The 14,034-nt window shown below is 60.6% G+C and overlaps 2 protein-coding genes across 5 annotated transcripts in view; both read left to right on the top strand.

Moving 5' to 3' along the window:
* The first annotated feature begins 2,642 nt into the window (after window positions 1-2,642).
* Window positions 2,643-7,770, top strand: HUS1 (HUS1 checkpoint clamp component). Of its 4 annotated transcripts, none has more exons than XM_045197401.2 (8): window positions 2,643-2,738; window positions 3,285-3,412; window positions 3,487-3,663; window positions 3,859-3,915; window positions 4,828-4,902; window positions 5,121-5,220; window positions 6,255-6,374; window positions 7,504-7,770. In XM_045197401.2, exons 1-8 carry the CDS (start codon window positions 2,687-2,689, stop codon window positions 7,584-7,586), a joined length of 792 nt encoding a protein of 263 aa, XP_045053336.1. In that variant the 5' UTR covers window positions 2,643-2,686; the 3' UTR covers window positions 7,587-7,770. The 4 variants fall into 4 exon arrangements, with proteins under 4 accessions (XP_045053336.1, XP_024418829.1, XP_053783258.1 ...); XM_024563061.3 differs by having other exon boundaries at window positions 3,808-3,915; XM_053927283.1 differs by lacking the exons at window positions 4,828-4,902; window positions 5,121-5,220; window positions 6,255-6,374; window positions 7,504-7,770 and having other exon boundaries at window positions 3,859-4,819.
* Window positions 7,771-10,437: 2,667 nt separating this feature from the next.
* Window positions 10,438-14,034, top strand: part of PKD1L1 (polycystin 1 like 1, transient receptor potential channel interacting) — a 51,561-nt gene continuing 47,964 nt past the window's right edge. The window contains exons 1-2 of the mRNA XM_053926577.1: window positions 10,438-10,522; window positions 12,314-12,431. Coding sequence (XP_053782552.1) covers window positions 10,438-10,522; window positions 12,314-12,431 — 203 coding nt within the window. The remainder of the gene's footprint in view (window positions 10,523-12,313; window positions 12,432-14,034) is intronic.

Below are 14,034 nucleotides of genomic sequence, written 5' to 3'. Positions count from 1 at the left end.
CAGTCTTTCTCATAACAGCGTCTGGCCTTCGTTCGTCTGTTCACACCAGGTGTGGGTGTCCACGGTTGCTGAACACTGGTCAGGAGGCGCCCGTCCACACAACTGGAGAAGCCAAAGAAACAGGAGGTTAACGGAGTGAGGAAGTCTGAGCAGTATTTGCAGGTGATTTGAAGAATTCTTTGAAGTGCAATAAAATCGATTTAAAAATGTATTACAAATGAGGAAACACTACAGTGAGTTAGGGGTCACAAAGTGATCACTTATAAATCAAAATCGAGCACCAATGCACACGACAACCAGTTGGAGGATATAACTTACGAAAGCCACAACAGAGATTTTTAAAAACCAGGTAAAAGAAGAACCGAAACTACCCGTTTGAAGACACTGCACGCCTGGAAGAAGACTTCAGTAAACGGAGACACTTCCCGCGGCAGCTTCTAGTCTCTGCAGCTGCGAGGGCGTGAGGGCCTTCTTTCCAGCTCCACATCCTGAGCACCTGGGGGACAGGATGAGGTCACTCCTGCACAATAAACAAACACAATGAGCATCAGCACAGTCCCCGGGTAGTCCTGGGGCTGAACTGCTCACCCCTGAGGTCTGGACAGTTTCAAGTCAGAAGGGGGTGTGTGGGGGCTCCGCCCGCAGGCCCCCCCCCCCGCCCCCCTTCCCAGTCACCATGGATGAGAATAAGTCTACCAAGACATGATCTGCTTGGGGAGGAAAGGTGGCTGATCTCTCAAAGGAGAAGGGCCAAGAGCCTTTTCCTCAATGGGCTTTTATTGGGTACAATTTGCACAGGAATACAGGTAAAGCTCGTCAATCATAGGTAGTAAAGATCAAACAATAGATAACAAAGAACTCTGAGGGCTTATTCTGAGTCAGGGTCAGTTAGCTAAAGGGCTATAATACTTTGGGAAACAAACTCATTTCAGGCTTGGACCCTTATCATTTAAATTGAGGGTATTAGCAAAGCAGGTTTCACAGGATTTTATGCATTCTTTCTTAGACCTGACTGCCCTGGGGAATCCACCCTTTCCAGCACAGGGATGCACCGCCCTCTGTCATTGTTTCAGGCTTAAGTCAGGCAGGGGAAGTAAGGCAGCCAAGAGATTAGGAGACTTCTTGCAGACAGAATGAGGACTCAGGCTATGTCAAAGCCGAGGGGCGAGGGTCCATCACCCCCTTTTTCTATAGCGCCCCAAGTCCTTCCCTGTGGGCCTCTTCGTGACTATACCTGTCTTAGGTCATCCCTCCCTTGAGGAATCTTACCTATCATTGGCTAACTGGTCAGGCTCAGGGCCAAGCAGGGTAAAGTGGGCAGAGGCGGCACCCCTGCCAAGGAGATAAGCTTTGTGTCTTTAGTGGCTTATGGTCCCAAGGTCTCTGACTCAGCCTTAACAGGGTGGGTTACAGCTTCTGAAACCAGGCAGGGCGGTTCCCAACAAGGGAGTTCACTGGCTCTTCTTCCCACAACCACATGAGCAGCCTCCTGCCCATCCCTGGGGGTCTCTGTCCTCGGCTCAGGGGCATTTGAAAACGTGGGGAATTAGGGGTCAATATGTTATCAATTCTGAAATATCAAATTATTAGTTGGCTAAATTTAATTTAAAATTTGAATTTAAGAAAACTGCAAAGAGTGCAAAAGATTCCTTTTGTCTTTCAAGAAAGGATCATTACAACTTATTTTTTTAATCTATTGGATCAAAATTCCTTGTATTATTTGGGCCTTTTGTCTGCGCAGAATGCATAATCACACCAGTCTCAGGAAGTTTTTAAAAAGTTTTATCTTTTATGGAATAAAATTAAATGATCTAAATGAAAGGTCAGTTTATTATGAAACACTGCTTACAAAGCTGATTTGATACATTTAAAATCATATTTGTGATCTCCATAGCAACCACCTCAGTTAGTACTTTATCTCACTTTTACAATTAATTTACACAGTAATAAAGCATGTTAGCAAAAAATTTAAACGTGACGTTCTACCGTGTTTAGTTTGGCAAACACTGGTCTGTAACAACGTGGACTGGAATTCAGCTTCACGTTACAGTCTTACAACAGGAAGAACCCTTTGTAGCTTTTACATTTTGCACTTTTATAGTAATCTGAGTTATTTTTATATCTAGATTCTACATCAAGTTAAAAACAAAGTGGCGGGCTCCTATTCGTAAAGCACAGTTAAAAATAACATTGTTGACATGGATAATCTTGTCTCTGAAAAACCAAGTTGGATACATTTTTGTCCTATTTTCGCTTTGTTTTCTCAAGTCCACATAGTTTCCATTATTTACACTGTAAGAATTTTAACGGGATCTGGTGAAATTCATCATGAGACAAAATTGCAGAGTTATCCGCAAAGCGGCGCAGTGCTGCCGCGGTGGGTGGGGCTCTCAGGCTGCCACGGCGGAGCGGTGTGTGCGTTGGCACCTTCCGTTGGATCCTTTATCGGCGAACGACTGGGTTTATTTTTAACGCTTCGGCAGGACTGGAAGCAGGTTCACCCGTTCTTTCAGCCTGGGCTCACCCACAACCACTGCTGCCCCCGGGGGAGGAGGGTTCCCCGAACCCAGAGGGAGGTGCGCCGAAGGGGGCGGAACCAACGCGCGCGGGGCGGCGTTTCCGGCGGGACGCTGAGGGCGGGGCTCCAGTCCGCCGCCTACCGGGGCCCGCGCGCGCCCGCCCCGCCATGAAGTTTCGCGCCAAGATCGTGGACGCGGCCTGTCTGAACCACTTCACGCGTGAGCGGGTCGTGGCCGCGCGGGGCTGTGGAGAGGGGCGGGGAGGGCGGACCGGGAAGCGGACGGCGCGCGGCGCGCTTCCCGCGGGGGTGACGGGCGCACCTGAAGACGCCGCACGGGGGCGAAGGGGCACGGGGCCCGAGGGCAGCGGGATTGGGGGGCCCCAGGGCAACGGGACGGGGCCCGAGGGCAACGGGACAGGGACCGAGGACAATGGGACAGGAATGGTGACTGAGGGCTGGGGGGCGGGGACCGAGTGCAGTGGAACGGGGCCCCAGGACGGTGACAGACACCCGATTCCGGTCCAGTCGCTCCCCGGACCCGGCCCGGCCGAGGTGGTTTTCTGGGCACAGGCCTCCCCGGGGCCGGCGTGGCAGGCCGAGCCAGCGCAGGGGTGAGAGAAGGCTCGCTCCGCTTCGGTGTCCGCACTCAGAGCCCGTGCACCTGCGGCTGGGGGCTGGGAGGCCGGCGGGACCCCGTGGGGCCCCCGTGTTGGCCTCGAGGACGCCGCTGTCCTGCGCAGTGACCCCACGCTCACCCCCGCAGGCGTCAGCTGCATGGTGGCCAAGCTGGCCCGAGCCTGCACCCTGCGCATCCGCCCGCAGAAGCTCAACTTCATCCTGGCCGACACTGCGGCCGGCGGCGGGGTCAGCATGTGGTGCGAGCTGCCACAGGTGAGCGGCGGAGGCCCAGGCCACAGGCTGGAGGGGGCGCGGCTGCACCCCGGTGACCCTGTGCCCCCCCTCAGGAGAACTTCTTCAGCGAATTCCAGATGGAAGGGGTCTCCGAGGAGAACAATGAGATCTACGTGGAGCTCACGTCGGAGAATCTCTTTCGAGCCTTGAAAACGGCCCAGAACGCCCGGTCCCTGAAAGTCAAGCTGACGAACAAGCACTTTCCCTGCCTGACGGTGTCCGTGGAGCTGGTGCGTGGCGAGCGGCAGACGACTCCGGACCTCCCGCAGGGCCAGGGGCCACGGGCCACGGGGTGGGCTTCTGACGCTGGGAAGTGGCTGCTGTTGTCACAGTGAGAGACGAGCAGAAACGTTTTCCGACTCTCCTCTTGGCAGCCGTCCGCGTCCAACAGCAGCCGCATGGTGACCCACGACATCCCTATCAAGGTCATTCCTAGGAAGCTGTGGAAGAACTTACAAGAGCCGGCAGTCCCCGACTCTGACGTGAGTGGTGCCCGCGGCTGCGGCTCGTCCCGTCCGAAGTGGCGTCGCAGAATCCCCGGATTCCAGCGTAGTCTTCACAGCGGTTTCCTCCGAGAGTGGCACGCGTCAGTCAGGGAGCCCCAGGAAAGATGGGAGAGTTCGGCCCTTGGGGACTTACATGCAGACCCTAAACAGGGCTGCGGGGGGAGAGGACGTCCCACCCGCCCGGTGCTCGCGCTGACAGGAAACTGCGGGAGGAAGGCCCTCGCAGGACCACGTTTCTGTGGGCAGTGGGGCCTCAGGCACCGGTTTGGGGGTCACAGAAGGCGACTGCTCTCATACCATGAGGGGCACGTCGGGGCGTGGGCCGGCCCAGGGGAGAAGCTGCTTCAGGCCTGCTGGCCCTGGGCGATCGGAAGCAGAGATGGTGCCCGAGGGCCCCTTGCCTCTCGGCCACAACTCGGTGGAGGAGCGGTGACGAACGTGGGATGGGTTCCGCTGGGGCCGGCCGCACGCCTGGGAAGCAGCAGCGTGTCCAGCGCCGGTGGGAGCCCCATCCGATGCTGGTGCAAGGGGTGCAGGGACTTCCTGGAGCTGCTTTCCCGGGGAGAAAGGCCGGGCCTCGGGTGCGTCCTTCAGGGGCACGTTTCCCTGCGCGCACAGCGGGCCTCGAGCTGCAGAGCCAGCTTGGCTGTCCTGGAGCCGGGAGTGCCCCCAGGGCCCTGGTTGCTGAGCTGACCAGAGGCAGGTGTGAGGGAGCGAAACTCACTGTTTTCCTTTTCGTGCTCTAAGAAGAACTTCATTCAGACAGTTTAAAACCCGGGATTCCAGAGCTTTGCAGCCCAGAGGCGCACCCCGCCTGGGAGTGAGCGCGCCCTGTGGGCCCGGGCTGCGCTGACCAGTCTCACTCTGGTTCTCCCCCTGGGTTCGCAGGTTAGTATTTATCTGCCGGTCTTGAAGACTATGAAGAGCGTGGTGGAGAAGATGAAAAACATCAGCAACCACCTCGTGAGTTACTACCGCTGTAGACAAGAACTCTGAGGGTTTGCTTCAGGCTGCGAGCCTGCGGGGGTGGGGTGCCCTCCAGCGCCCCCCAGGGGAGAGCTGTCACACCTGCCCGCGGGCCTGTGTCCTGTCGCTGGTGCTGCGTGGGCCTCGGTGCCGTCAGGAGGGCCTGGGGTCGGTGGTGGGGGCTGTTGCTTCACTGGAAAATACTCTATCTGCAGATTATTGAAGCGAACCTGAATGGAGATTTGAACTTGAAAATAGAGTCTGAATTAGTGTGTGTTACAACTCATTTTAAAGATCTTGGAAATCCTCCATTAGGTAAGTTTTCTGGTGGGTTGGGTTTTCCTTCTGAAAAGTTGGTTGTTTCACACCTTACTGAGGCCTCTAACTGGGAAGAGGTGGAACTTTGGTGCCTGCTGTGTGCTTGTCCTGTGCCTGGGGAGAGAACAGGCAACAGGTGGGCTTGCCCGCCACTGCGGCGCCCGGCCACGTGGACGGGCGGGCTGCTGGCGGAGGGGCTGTGTCCCTGCTGGGGCTGAGGGAGACTCAGGGTCTGGGAACCAGGGGCCCTGCCAGCTCTGAAACCCCTGCATCTGCCACGAAAGTCAGCAAGTTCCCACCTGGGGGACGGAAAGGTAGGGGACGGTTCTTGTTTCGCCTACGTGGGTCCCTTTAACACTGAGAAAATCAGGGTAGCAAACGCTGACTTTTCTCGTGCATCAGATTGTTTGTCTCATACAAGGTGATGAGAGACCAAGGAATCGATGCTCTAAGTGTGGACAGGGGGCTGACTGACGCGGGGGTGGGGGGTGGCGTGGGCGGCAGGGAGGAGCAGGCCGGGGCCGGGAAAAGTGACGGCTCGTGCCCCACACAGAGGCCCTGCCACTTTCGGAATCGACCGGTCTTGCTGCAGGCTGCTCGTGTGCGTCTCGGGGCTGCGGCGGGGGTTTGGGCCGCCCGGTGGGGGTGTGCGGGGACTCATTCTGGTCTCTGTCATCTTGTCGTTTTAATGACCAGCAAGCAGGGTCTTACCTGATGCCTGTCCAGGGCTGAAGGGGCATTTTCTCTCCCCCGGAGTCCCAGGCCCTGCACTGGCCGCACCTAAGGGTGTTGAGGGACACCGCCCTCACGGACCTGAGGGGGAGCTCGGGTCACCTGTCGGGTCCCCGGGACCAGAGGTTTCCTGGACGTTGACGTAGCAGTTTAGAGTGGGGACTCACAGGCGCTTGTTTGAGGAGCGGTGACAGGTCTGCCTCGCGGCACAGCGTTTCTCCAGGCGCTAACGTCCGCCCGCCCGCCCACCGTACTGTCTCTGGGCCCCGCTGCATCCGCCGGTGTTCCTGTTGTTTCAGCCTCTGAAACCGCCTCTCAGGACAGAGACCCCGAGCAGATGGCGGAAGTGCACGTGGACATCAGGAAGTTCCTGCAGCTGCTTGCTGGACAGCAAGTGAACCCGACCAAGGCCGTCTGCAGTGAGTGTGCCCCTGGGCTCGTTTGCAGGTCTCAAATCCTGAGTCGGCTTTGGTCTCCCAGGCGCTGCGTGGTCTCGTCCAGGCATGGCAGCCGGGTCCCGTGGCCTCTGGTCTTCCCAGGTGTGTGTGTTTTCCCGGGTTCAGAGGTACTGGAGGCGGGTCCTCGCTGCCTCTCCAGGCCTCACACCTGGTCTGCGCCCAGAGAGTCACGGTGGGAGTGTGTGCTGACCGTCCTGTCCTGTCAGCCTGACCTGACGTCCGCGGAGCCCTGACACTGTCTGGTGTGGACTTGGGGTCCACCACGACACCCCTGTTTCCTTCCTATGCCTCAGCCAGACCTGCTCCCACAGTTGTCCCGTGACTGAGGTCTGTGTCCCATGGCGCTGGCTGGCCTGACTCCCTGGGCTGCACGCCTGCTGGCTCCCATGCGCATCAGCCGCACCCGAGAGGGGGCTGGCTCTTCTCGCCGCTGCGCTCACAGCCCCTGACACTGAGCCACCAGGGGGCAGAGCTGAGAAAGAAGAGGGCCCAGGAGCATGCCTAGTGGTCCGCACTGTGTAGAGAAGGTATAGAACGTTCTAGAAGTCTTCAGAATGAGTCTGGAGAAGAGACCGCAGGAGGGGAGGCCGGGTGCAGTGGGAAGGCCCCGTGTGGGCAGCAGCACAGGAGGGGCGGGGAGGGGGTCGCCAGGGGCCTCCTGTGCTGCACTGGAGAGGCTTTGGCCTGGGCTCCAGCACGTCCCCAGCTGGCTGGGGCCGGGGGTGCTTCCGTGCAGGCGCTCTGCACTGTGTGTCCCTGCTGCCTGCCTCCCTCCGGCGTCAGCGGTTTCCTTCGAGCAGCCGCGCTCCGCTCCCCACGCAGCTCCTGTGCTCCACGCCCCCTGGTCCTGGGTCCTGCCCACCGGGCCGTCTCACTCTGCGGCCACTTTTCCTCTGTGCGCTCCCCCTGGGTGGTACCTCTGTGTGGGGTTTGCCCTTCTCCAGGCGGTGCCTGACCTTGGCTTTGCACACTATCCCTGTGGGGGCGGGTGCTCCCGGAGCAGACGGCACGTTAGGGGGAGGGGAGGGCGTCCAGGATTCAGGGACACATGTGAGGGAGGCTCCACAGTAACGGTGTCTTCTGTCCCCAGATGTCGTGAGTAACAAGATGGTTCACTTCGATCTGCTCCACGAGGATGTGGCCCTGCAGTACTTCATCCCGGCCTTGTCATAGCGCCGCTGACCACAGGCGCCCAGGGGCCTCCGCCGGGACCCAGCAGGCAGCTGGGCACGTCTGGTCCTTGGGGCCCTCACAGTGGCACGAGTCCCGTGCAGCCCCTCGTTTTCCCTAAGTAGCATTTCAACTAGAAAGTGAATTAATGAAATTGCAGTTGGATAAACATGTTACTTTGTTACTTTCTTGTTCTCCTGTCTTTTGTTTTGCTGGTAAGACATTGCAAAGAGAATTTACCCAGACTCTAAGTAGGACTTTTTACTGAAGTTGTGAAAACCCTCCTGTATTTAGACTAGTTCACGTGGCACTTTTGCCCCAGGGCCCTGTGTCCATCCAGCTCGGCACGGTGTGGCCGGGAGCACCTGCGGGACACACCTGGACCACTTCTGGTGCCCTGGGCTCACCTGTCTGGCTGTGTCCCTGGGAACTGGTAAGGTGAGGGTGGCCCTCTGCCCCTGGGTTGCTCAGAGTGTCCTGGGCTCTAGCTGCAGCGTGGGTCCTTGTGACACCGGGAAGCTCTCTGGGCTGCCCACCTCCCAGGGTCCCTGAGGCCAGTGCGGGTCCCAGGTGACCGTTCTTCCGCAGGGCATGGGACCTGTCATTCTGGAAGGAACACTGGTGTGTCCAGAGGAGGAACAAGCAAGACTCCTCAGTCAGTGTCTGCGTCGTGGTGAGCAGGTCTGGGGGACCCGCTGTCTGCTCGCCCTGGGGCACAGCGTTGTTTCTGCCCGTGCAGCAAGCTCTCACCTGTGGGGGGGAGGGGTGCACCCACGCAGTCTCTCGGTGCCTTGTTGCAAACAGAGGAGTAAAGCGGTCGCCTAGAACAAGAGGAACAGGTAGGCAGGAGTGGGACAGAAGAGTCTTCTGTGGCTTCCTCCTGTGTTGGAATGACCGGAGGCTTCCTGACATCAGTTCAAGTGGGCGGTGACTCCCCGTCACACTCACACTGTAGAATCGGGGCCTCACTGTCCTGGGTGTGCGGCCTCTCCCCTTTGTCTGGCCTGTCGCGGAACCCCCGCTGCCGCACTGAGACTTCGGGGTCATGGTGGGCGGTGAAGCCAGGCCCGCGAGTAGTTGACAGAGCCCAGATTTCTGTTGCAGAAGGTGTGTCTGTGGTGTGTCCGTGGTTTGCCTGTGGGAACTCGGTAATTTTGGAAACGTCGGAGTGACGCTATTTGGTGTTTAAGAGGACACTGCTTCTTACCGTGAGTTACTAGTGGGAGAGCCTCTCCTTGTCCACGTTAGGCGGAATGCACTCGGCGTCCTCGGGGGTTTAACCTGCGTGTCCAGCCGCGAGTTGTGGCCCTGCCAAGGGATGTGGGCGGGCCCATCCCAGCCAGACAGCTCGGCCTCTCCAGGTGTGCCCTGCGGCTGCTCGGTTTGGCAGGTGCGCCTCAGGCACCTGCCCTGGCCCCACAGCCGGTGGCAGGGACGGGTTAGAGCCCAGGATTCGGACTCCGATGTTGACTCTTTCCTGCGCTGCAGCTCAGCGGCCGGAACAATGACGGACATGTTTCAAAGTGAACAGCCACCCACTGCTTCACGGACCTGGAAGGAGTAGCTTAGCCCCCAATGCGCTGTGGTGAAGTGGCGTCCGTGGTGCTGGAGCCGGGTGTGTCTCCCTCGGCGCTGTGGCTGTGAGTGCCGATCGTGTGGCCTTGTGGGTGGCTCAAGGTTCCTGTGTGCGGCGAGGCCAAGGGGGCGTCCCTGGGAGTCGGGACGGTGTCGCTGCTGCGTCTCGGCGGGACTGGCAGCGTTGCGTTTGTGGGGCCTCTGCCTGGGCCTCTCAGCCCCTCCCTCCCTGTTGGACTCAGGGAGACCCCCAGCCCTGCTTTACCGACAGCACCCGGGGCCGCCTTTTGTAGCTCAGGAAAGAGCAGTTTCCCCGACTAGCCCTGCAGAGGGCGGAGCCCTCCCACCGCAGCCTTGTGGGTGGCAGAAACGCCATTGCCGACCATGGTGGCTGGGCCACGGTCTGCCGTGAGTGGGATGGGACGGTCCTGGTGGTCGTTCCCAGGCCCACGCTCCCCAGGGCCACCCTGTGCCAGCACCAGCCGCCTGGTCACCCTCCCTGCAGGGACGCTGCTTGGGCACCTGGGACACCCCCCCGCCCCCCCGCACAGGGGGTGACGGGTTCAGGGCATTCACGTCTCAGTGGGCGCTGCCCGGCAGTGGTCACACTGACTTCCTTTCCACACCGTGTTTTGAGAGAAATGACGGAGGTCGAACCCTCTACACTGAAATGTGACCCCGCAGGGGACCCGCTGCAAGGTCTTTGCAGAGAGAGGAGGGGAGGGGACAGAGGGAGCAGCTAGGGGCTGACATCACCCCACACTCCCAGCGACAAAGGACCAAACGCCTTTGGAGACAGCCTTTCTGAGGGACACTTAGCTCCAACGTCGATTTGACTCTGGAGCCCGAGGGGAGGTGGGCGGGGTCAGAGCACCTGACTTGTTAATTCAACAATTACACTTGTTGAGACATTGACGCCTTTCAGTCCCAGGTGCAGGAGACTTGTGTTTTCTCCACCTTGGAAATCAGCTGCAGGTGGCCCGTGAGGGACGAGCCCCAGCTGTGTGTCATCCGCCACCAGGTTGACTTAGTGCAGCTGCCCTGTGGCCTCTCAGTGGCCTCTCACTGACACCCCGCAGGACACTTTGATCTGAGGGAAGCAGCCCCGCGGGTGGGGGGTGGGACCCCAGCTCTGGGGAGGAGTGTTTCCAGGGGCTCCGTGTGGTTGGCCAGCTCCCCAGGTACAAACCGGGCGGAGGGAGGGCTGCCTGCTGCTCTGAGAGCGCACCCAGTCCCCCGTGCGACTTTGCCCGGGGCTGGGGCCCAGAGAGCGGGAGCCATGGGCCGGGGCTGCAAGCTGCTGGTCCCTGCCCTGGCCCTGCTGGCCTTGCTGGCCTCCGCCCCCGGGAGCCGCTCAGACGGAGGTAAGCGGGCTCTCACCAACACCTGGTGGTTTCCTTCTGCATCTGCCTGGGTGTGATTAGTGACAGAAATGCCCTGCGCCCCAGTGGCCCGGCGGTGGGCTGCGGAGGGTTGGGGCAGCGTCCGGAGAGCAGAGCACCTGGCTATGTGCAGGGTCCTGCGGAGTGGGAGGGCCTGGAACGACTGGCCCCTTTGTCAGGCGTGTGCAGCTGCTTATGCGCTGAGGTCTGGGGGTGGGGAGGGTGTGCCTGCCAGGTGCGTCCCCAGGTGAGCTCGGTTTGGAGCAGTCAGAACCTGGCCCTGCCTTGAGGGCTGAGCCCGGGGCCCTCTTCTCACCCGGACGAGCCCTCGAGTGGCTCTGCTCTGTGCACGGCTATCTGAGCTGTGGGTGTGACCCCTCACCCAAAGCCAGCGTGGTCCAGTGCCGCTGCGACCCCGGGAGGCTGGGCCCTGGAGGACAGGCCTGGAGGGCCCCACCTAAGGAAGATGTGCTGGGCGGCTCCCTTTGTCACCCGGAGCTGAGTGCGGGGTGCCCACAGGCCCTCAGCTTCCTGCCCAGCGCTGGCCTCCAGAACATTCCGCAGTGATGTGCGTTCTGTGTCCACACCCAGAGCCCTCGGCACAGGGCTGACGTGATGAGAAGCTACCCCTGACCCCCTGACCCCTAACCTTTGTTGACGTAGGTTTAGACACAGGCAGCCCCCCGAGGCCAGCTCGTGGGACCACGTGGGAGCACTTCTCAGTTGTGTCCCTGCCTTGCTCCTTGTGGTCTGCTGGCGTCTCAGGGCAGCTGTGTGGCCTTCACACACTCAGTCCAGGGCCGTGTTGGGTACCTCACGTCCAGTCCCGCCGGGAAGAAGGTGGAGCCGGCGGTCATCCGCCCCTGGCCTGCGGGGCGCGGGGCAGCTGGGGCAGGCGGCTCTGAGCCGGGCTCCCTACTCAGCAGGAGGGTGACAGGTGCCTTCCGCCTGGTGGGAGGGCGCACCGGTTCTGGGGGACTCGGTTTGCAGCGGGCCCTTCCTGCAGGCTCAGGGCCGGGCACGTCCCTGGGGAAACGAAAGTTCACACTCCCTGAAGCTGCTGGGATTCGCCCCCAGCAGACGCAGCGGGAAGGGAACCATGGGGCTGGGCAGCTGTGAGGGGCCAGGTGATGGCGGGGGCTGTGGGTCAGACCTAACAGCCCATGTTAACCCCCCTCACCCCCTGGGGCTCGGGCTCTGTTGAGGCCCCGGCCTTGGAGGCAGCGACGCTGTGGGAAACACATACTTGCCTGAGCCCCAGGCCCCCTGCAGGCTCCTCAGCCACCTCCCTGGATCTTCCAAGCACCACAGGCCCTCCCCCAGGAGCCAGCCTAAGCCGCACACCTCCCCTCCCCATCCCGGTCTCCCACCCCACCCCCTCTGGTCATTGTGGTGTCCCTTCCTTCTAATGCACCCCTCGCCCAGAGGGTGGCGCCAGTAAAACACCGGATGAAACGGAGGGCCGGGGGCGGGGCCATCGCTGCTGCGAAAAGCCTGGAGTGGCCTGACTCATGATGCTGGTGTCCTCCCTGGTCGGCCTTCCTCAGCGTCCCCTCAGGCTCCCCGGGTGGGTGCCTCAGGCAGGCACTCGACCCTATGTCCAGTGTGTGGGACAAGAGGGGCTTCCTGAGAGGAGCGAGGGGATCACCATTGCTGTTGCGGGGAACCCGACGCAGTGTCCCTTTATTGCCCAGGCGGGACGAGCGTCCTGACCTGCGGCACTCGCAGGGCAGAAGTCGGCCTCAGGGGCTGCTTGGCGTCCCTGTCTTCCAGGAGGTCTCAGAGGGAGCCTGCTGGCCAGCTGTCGAGGCTGTGACCCGCTGACCCCAGGGAAGACCTCAACCCCACAGGCCCAGGACCCAGCCAGGGGTGTTCCTGGCAACCAGGAAAGGTGAGCTGCCTGTTCCCGGGACGTGTGGCTGACTTCCAAGTTCTTGTTGCTCAGCAGTTTCCCTTTCAGAAGGGGTAACCCACCTTCTTTACATCAGCATAGCAACAGTGACTTTTCAAGGTGTTGCTGGGATTAAAGAGCCGTACCCAGAACTGCACTGCCACCCAGCTGCAGCCACGACACGGTGACAAGGGTCCCATGACCTGGTCCCCATGCCAGCCTGGGGCGTAGCAGGATGGACCCCAGACAGGCCGCCGTCTGCCCTCAGACGGGGCTCCGATGGGCGTGGTGCAGGGGGTGGTGTTAGGGGCTGCCCAGGTGGGAGGTGTGTTCTGGGCATCACCCCAACAGGCCGTGGGGGTCAGGGCCCAGCGCTCACCAGTCACTCACTGAGGGCAAGGTAAGGTTGGCCTGTCCTCAGGTCCTCACTCCCCGGACCTTCGCAGAAAGTCCCTGAGGTTTTGCTGGACGATGTGTGTGACCCAGGGTGTCCCTGCCTGGCCTTCCGTGTTCTCATGTTTTGGCCTGTGGGGGACCAGTGTGGCCCAGGGCAGACCCTCTGCCCAGGGACCATCCTCACGGCCACGCCACGGCACAGCCTTGCCCCACCCCCACCCCCACGTGTGCCCGACTCTCCCTGTGTGTGTCCTCATCGCCCTCTGCTGGCTGCTCCGTGGCCGTTGCTCCAGAGCCAGGCTTGTGGAAACAGTGCGACAGCCTTGCTCAAGTTCAAACACACATGACCGGCCCACAGCAGCCACAGAACACCGCAGAGCATCTGTTAGCCTATTGGCTCAGTGTCCACACTGGCCGTGGTTCCCCAGGTCCTCAGAGAAGAGCCGGTCCTGACAGAGGCCTCCACACCAGGCTGAGGTCGCCCACGCCCCTGCCTCTGGCTGCCCCTTCCCACCAGAGTCCCTCTGGCTGGCTGTCCCTGGACAAGCCACGCCCCACACGGTGGCTTTTGATGGCTGTTCCTCAGGACGGCTGTTCCCCGGCGTTTGGCCACAGGGAAGGTGTGTGGGAAGAACGTGATGGCTAGACAGACCGTGGCCGTGGTTTCAGTGAATCTTTAAGTGTGCCCCTCTGCCCGATGCCACGTCCACCAGCATGCTCGCTGCAGCCCCCATGCCGTCTCCCCAGGTGATGCCTGTCATGAGTCCCCGAGAGCCTTCCTGACTCACGGCACTAAGGGCTGAGGGTAGGACGGATGGCACTGCCATGGTGCACAGTGGGCGGTGCGCCAGCAGGGGAGGCAGTGAAGGCGGACGGCTTTCCTCACTTCCCTCGTCTCTAGGAGCCCCCAGGAAGCCCCATTCAAAATCACCAGCTGTTGGAGCAGCAGCGGCCCTGGTCCCCATCACCACCCAACATGTGTGGTTGGGGAAGCAGATGGCACCTTCCAGGTGGGTGTGGGGGGCACAGGTGGCCCTTGGGCCTGTTGGGAACCATGTTTTGAACTTCCGGTCCTTTGGATGCTGGGGGGCCATTTGGAAGGGCAGCTGAAGTGTGTCTCCGCCATAAGGGACAGCGTAGGGTCACCCTTCTGAGCACTGTGTCTCAGCTGTCGGCCCGGACTTGCGGCCGGTGTTTAAGTAGCTCG

Source organism: Desmodus rotundus, chromosome 6 (genome assembly GCF_022682495.2).
Source record: "Desmodus rotundus isolate HL8 chromosome 6, HLdesRot8A.1, whole genome shotgun sequence".
NCBI lineage: Eukaryota > Metazoa > Chordata > Mammalia > Chiroptera > Phyllostomidae > Desmodus > Desmodus rotundus.
Note: the sequence above shows the minus strand (reverse complement) of the source record. Positions and strands in the feature narration are given on the sequence as shown.

Excerpts from the sequence above, each read along its gene's own strand:
- HUS1 (XM_053927282.1), top strand. The coding sequence starts at position 2,687 with ATGAAGTTTCGCGCCAAGATCGTGGACGCGGCCTGTCTGAACCACTTC. Across the intron at positions 2,739-3,284 it reads CTGTCTGAACCACTTCACGC|GCGTCAGCTGCATGGTGGCC; the intron begins GTGAGCGGGTCG and ends TCACCCCCGCAG. Across the intron at positions 3,664-3,807 it reads TGACGGTGTCCGTGGAGCTG|CCGTCCGCGTCCAACAGCAG; the intron begins GTGCGTGGCGAG and ends TCCTCTTGGCAG.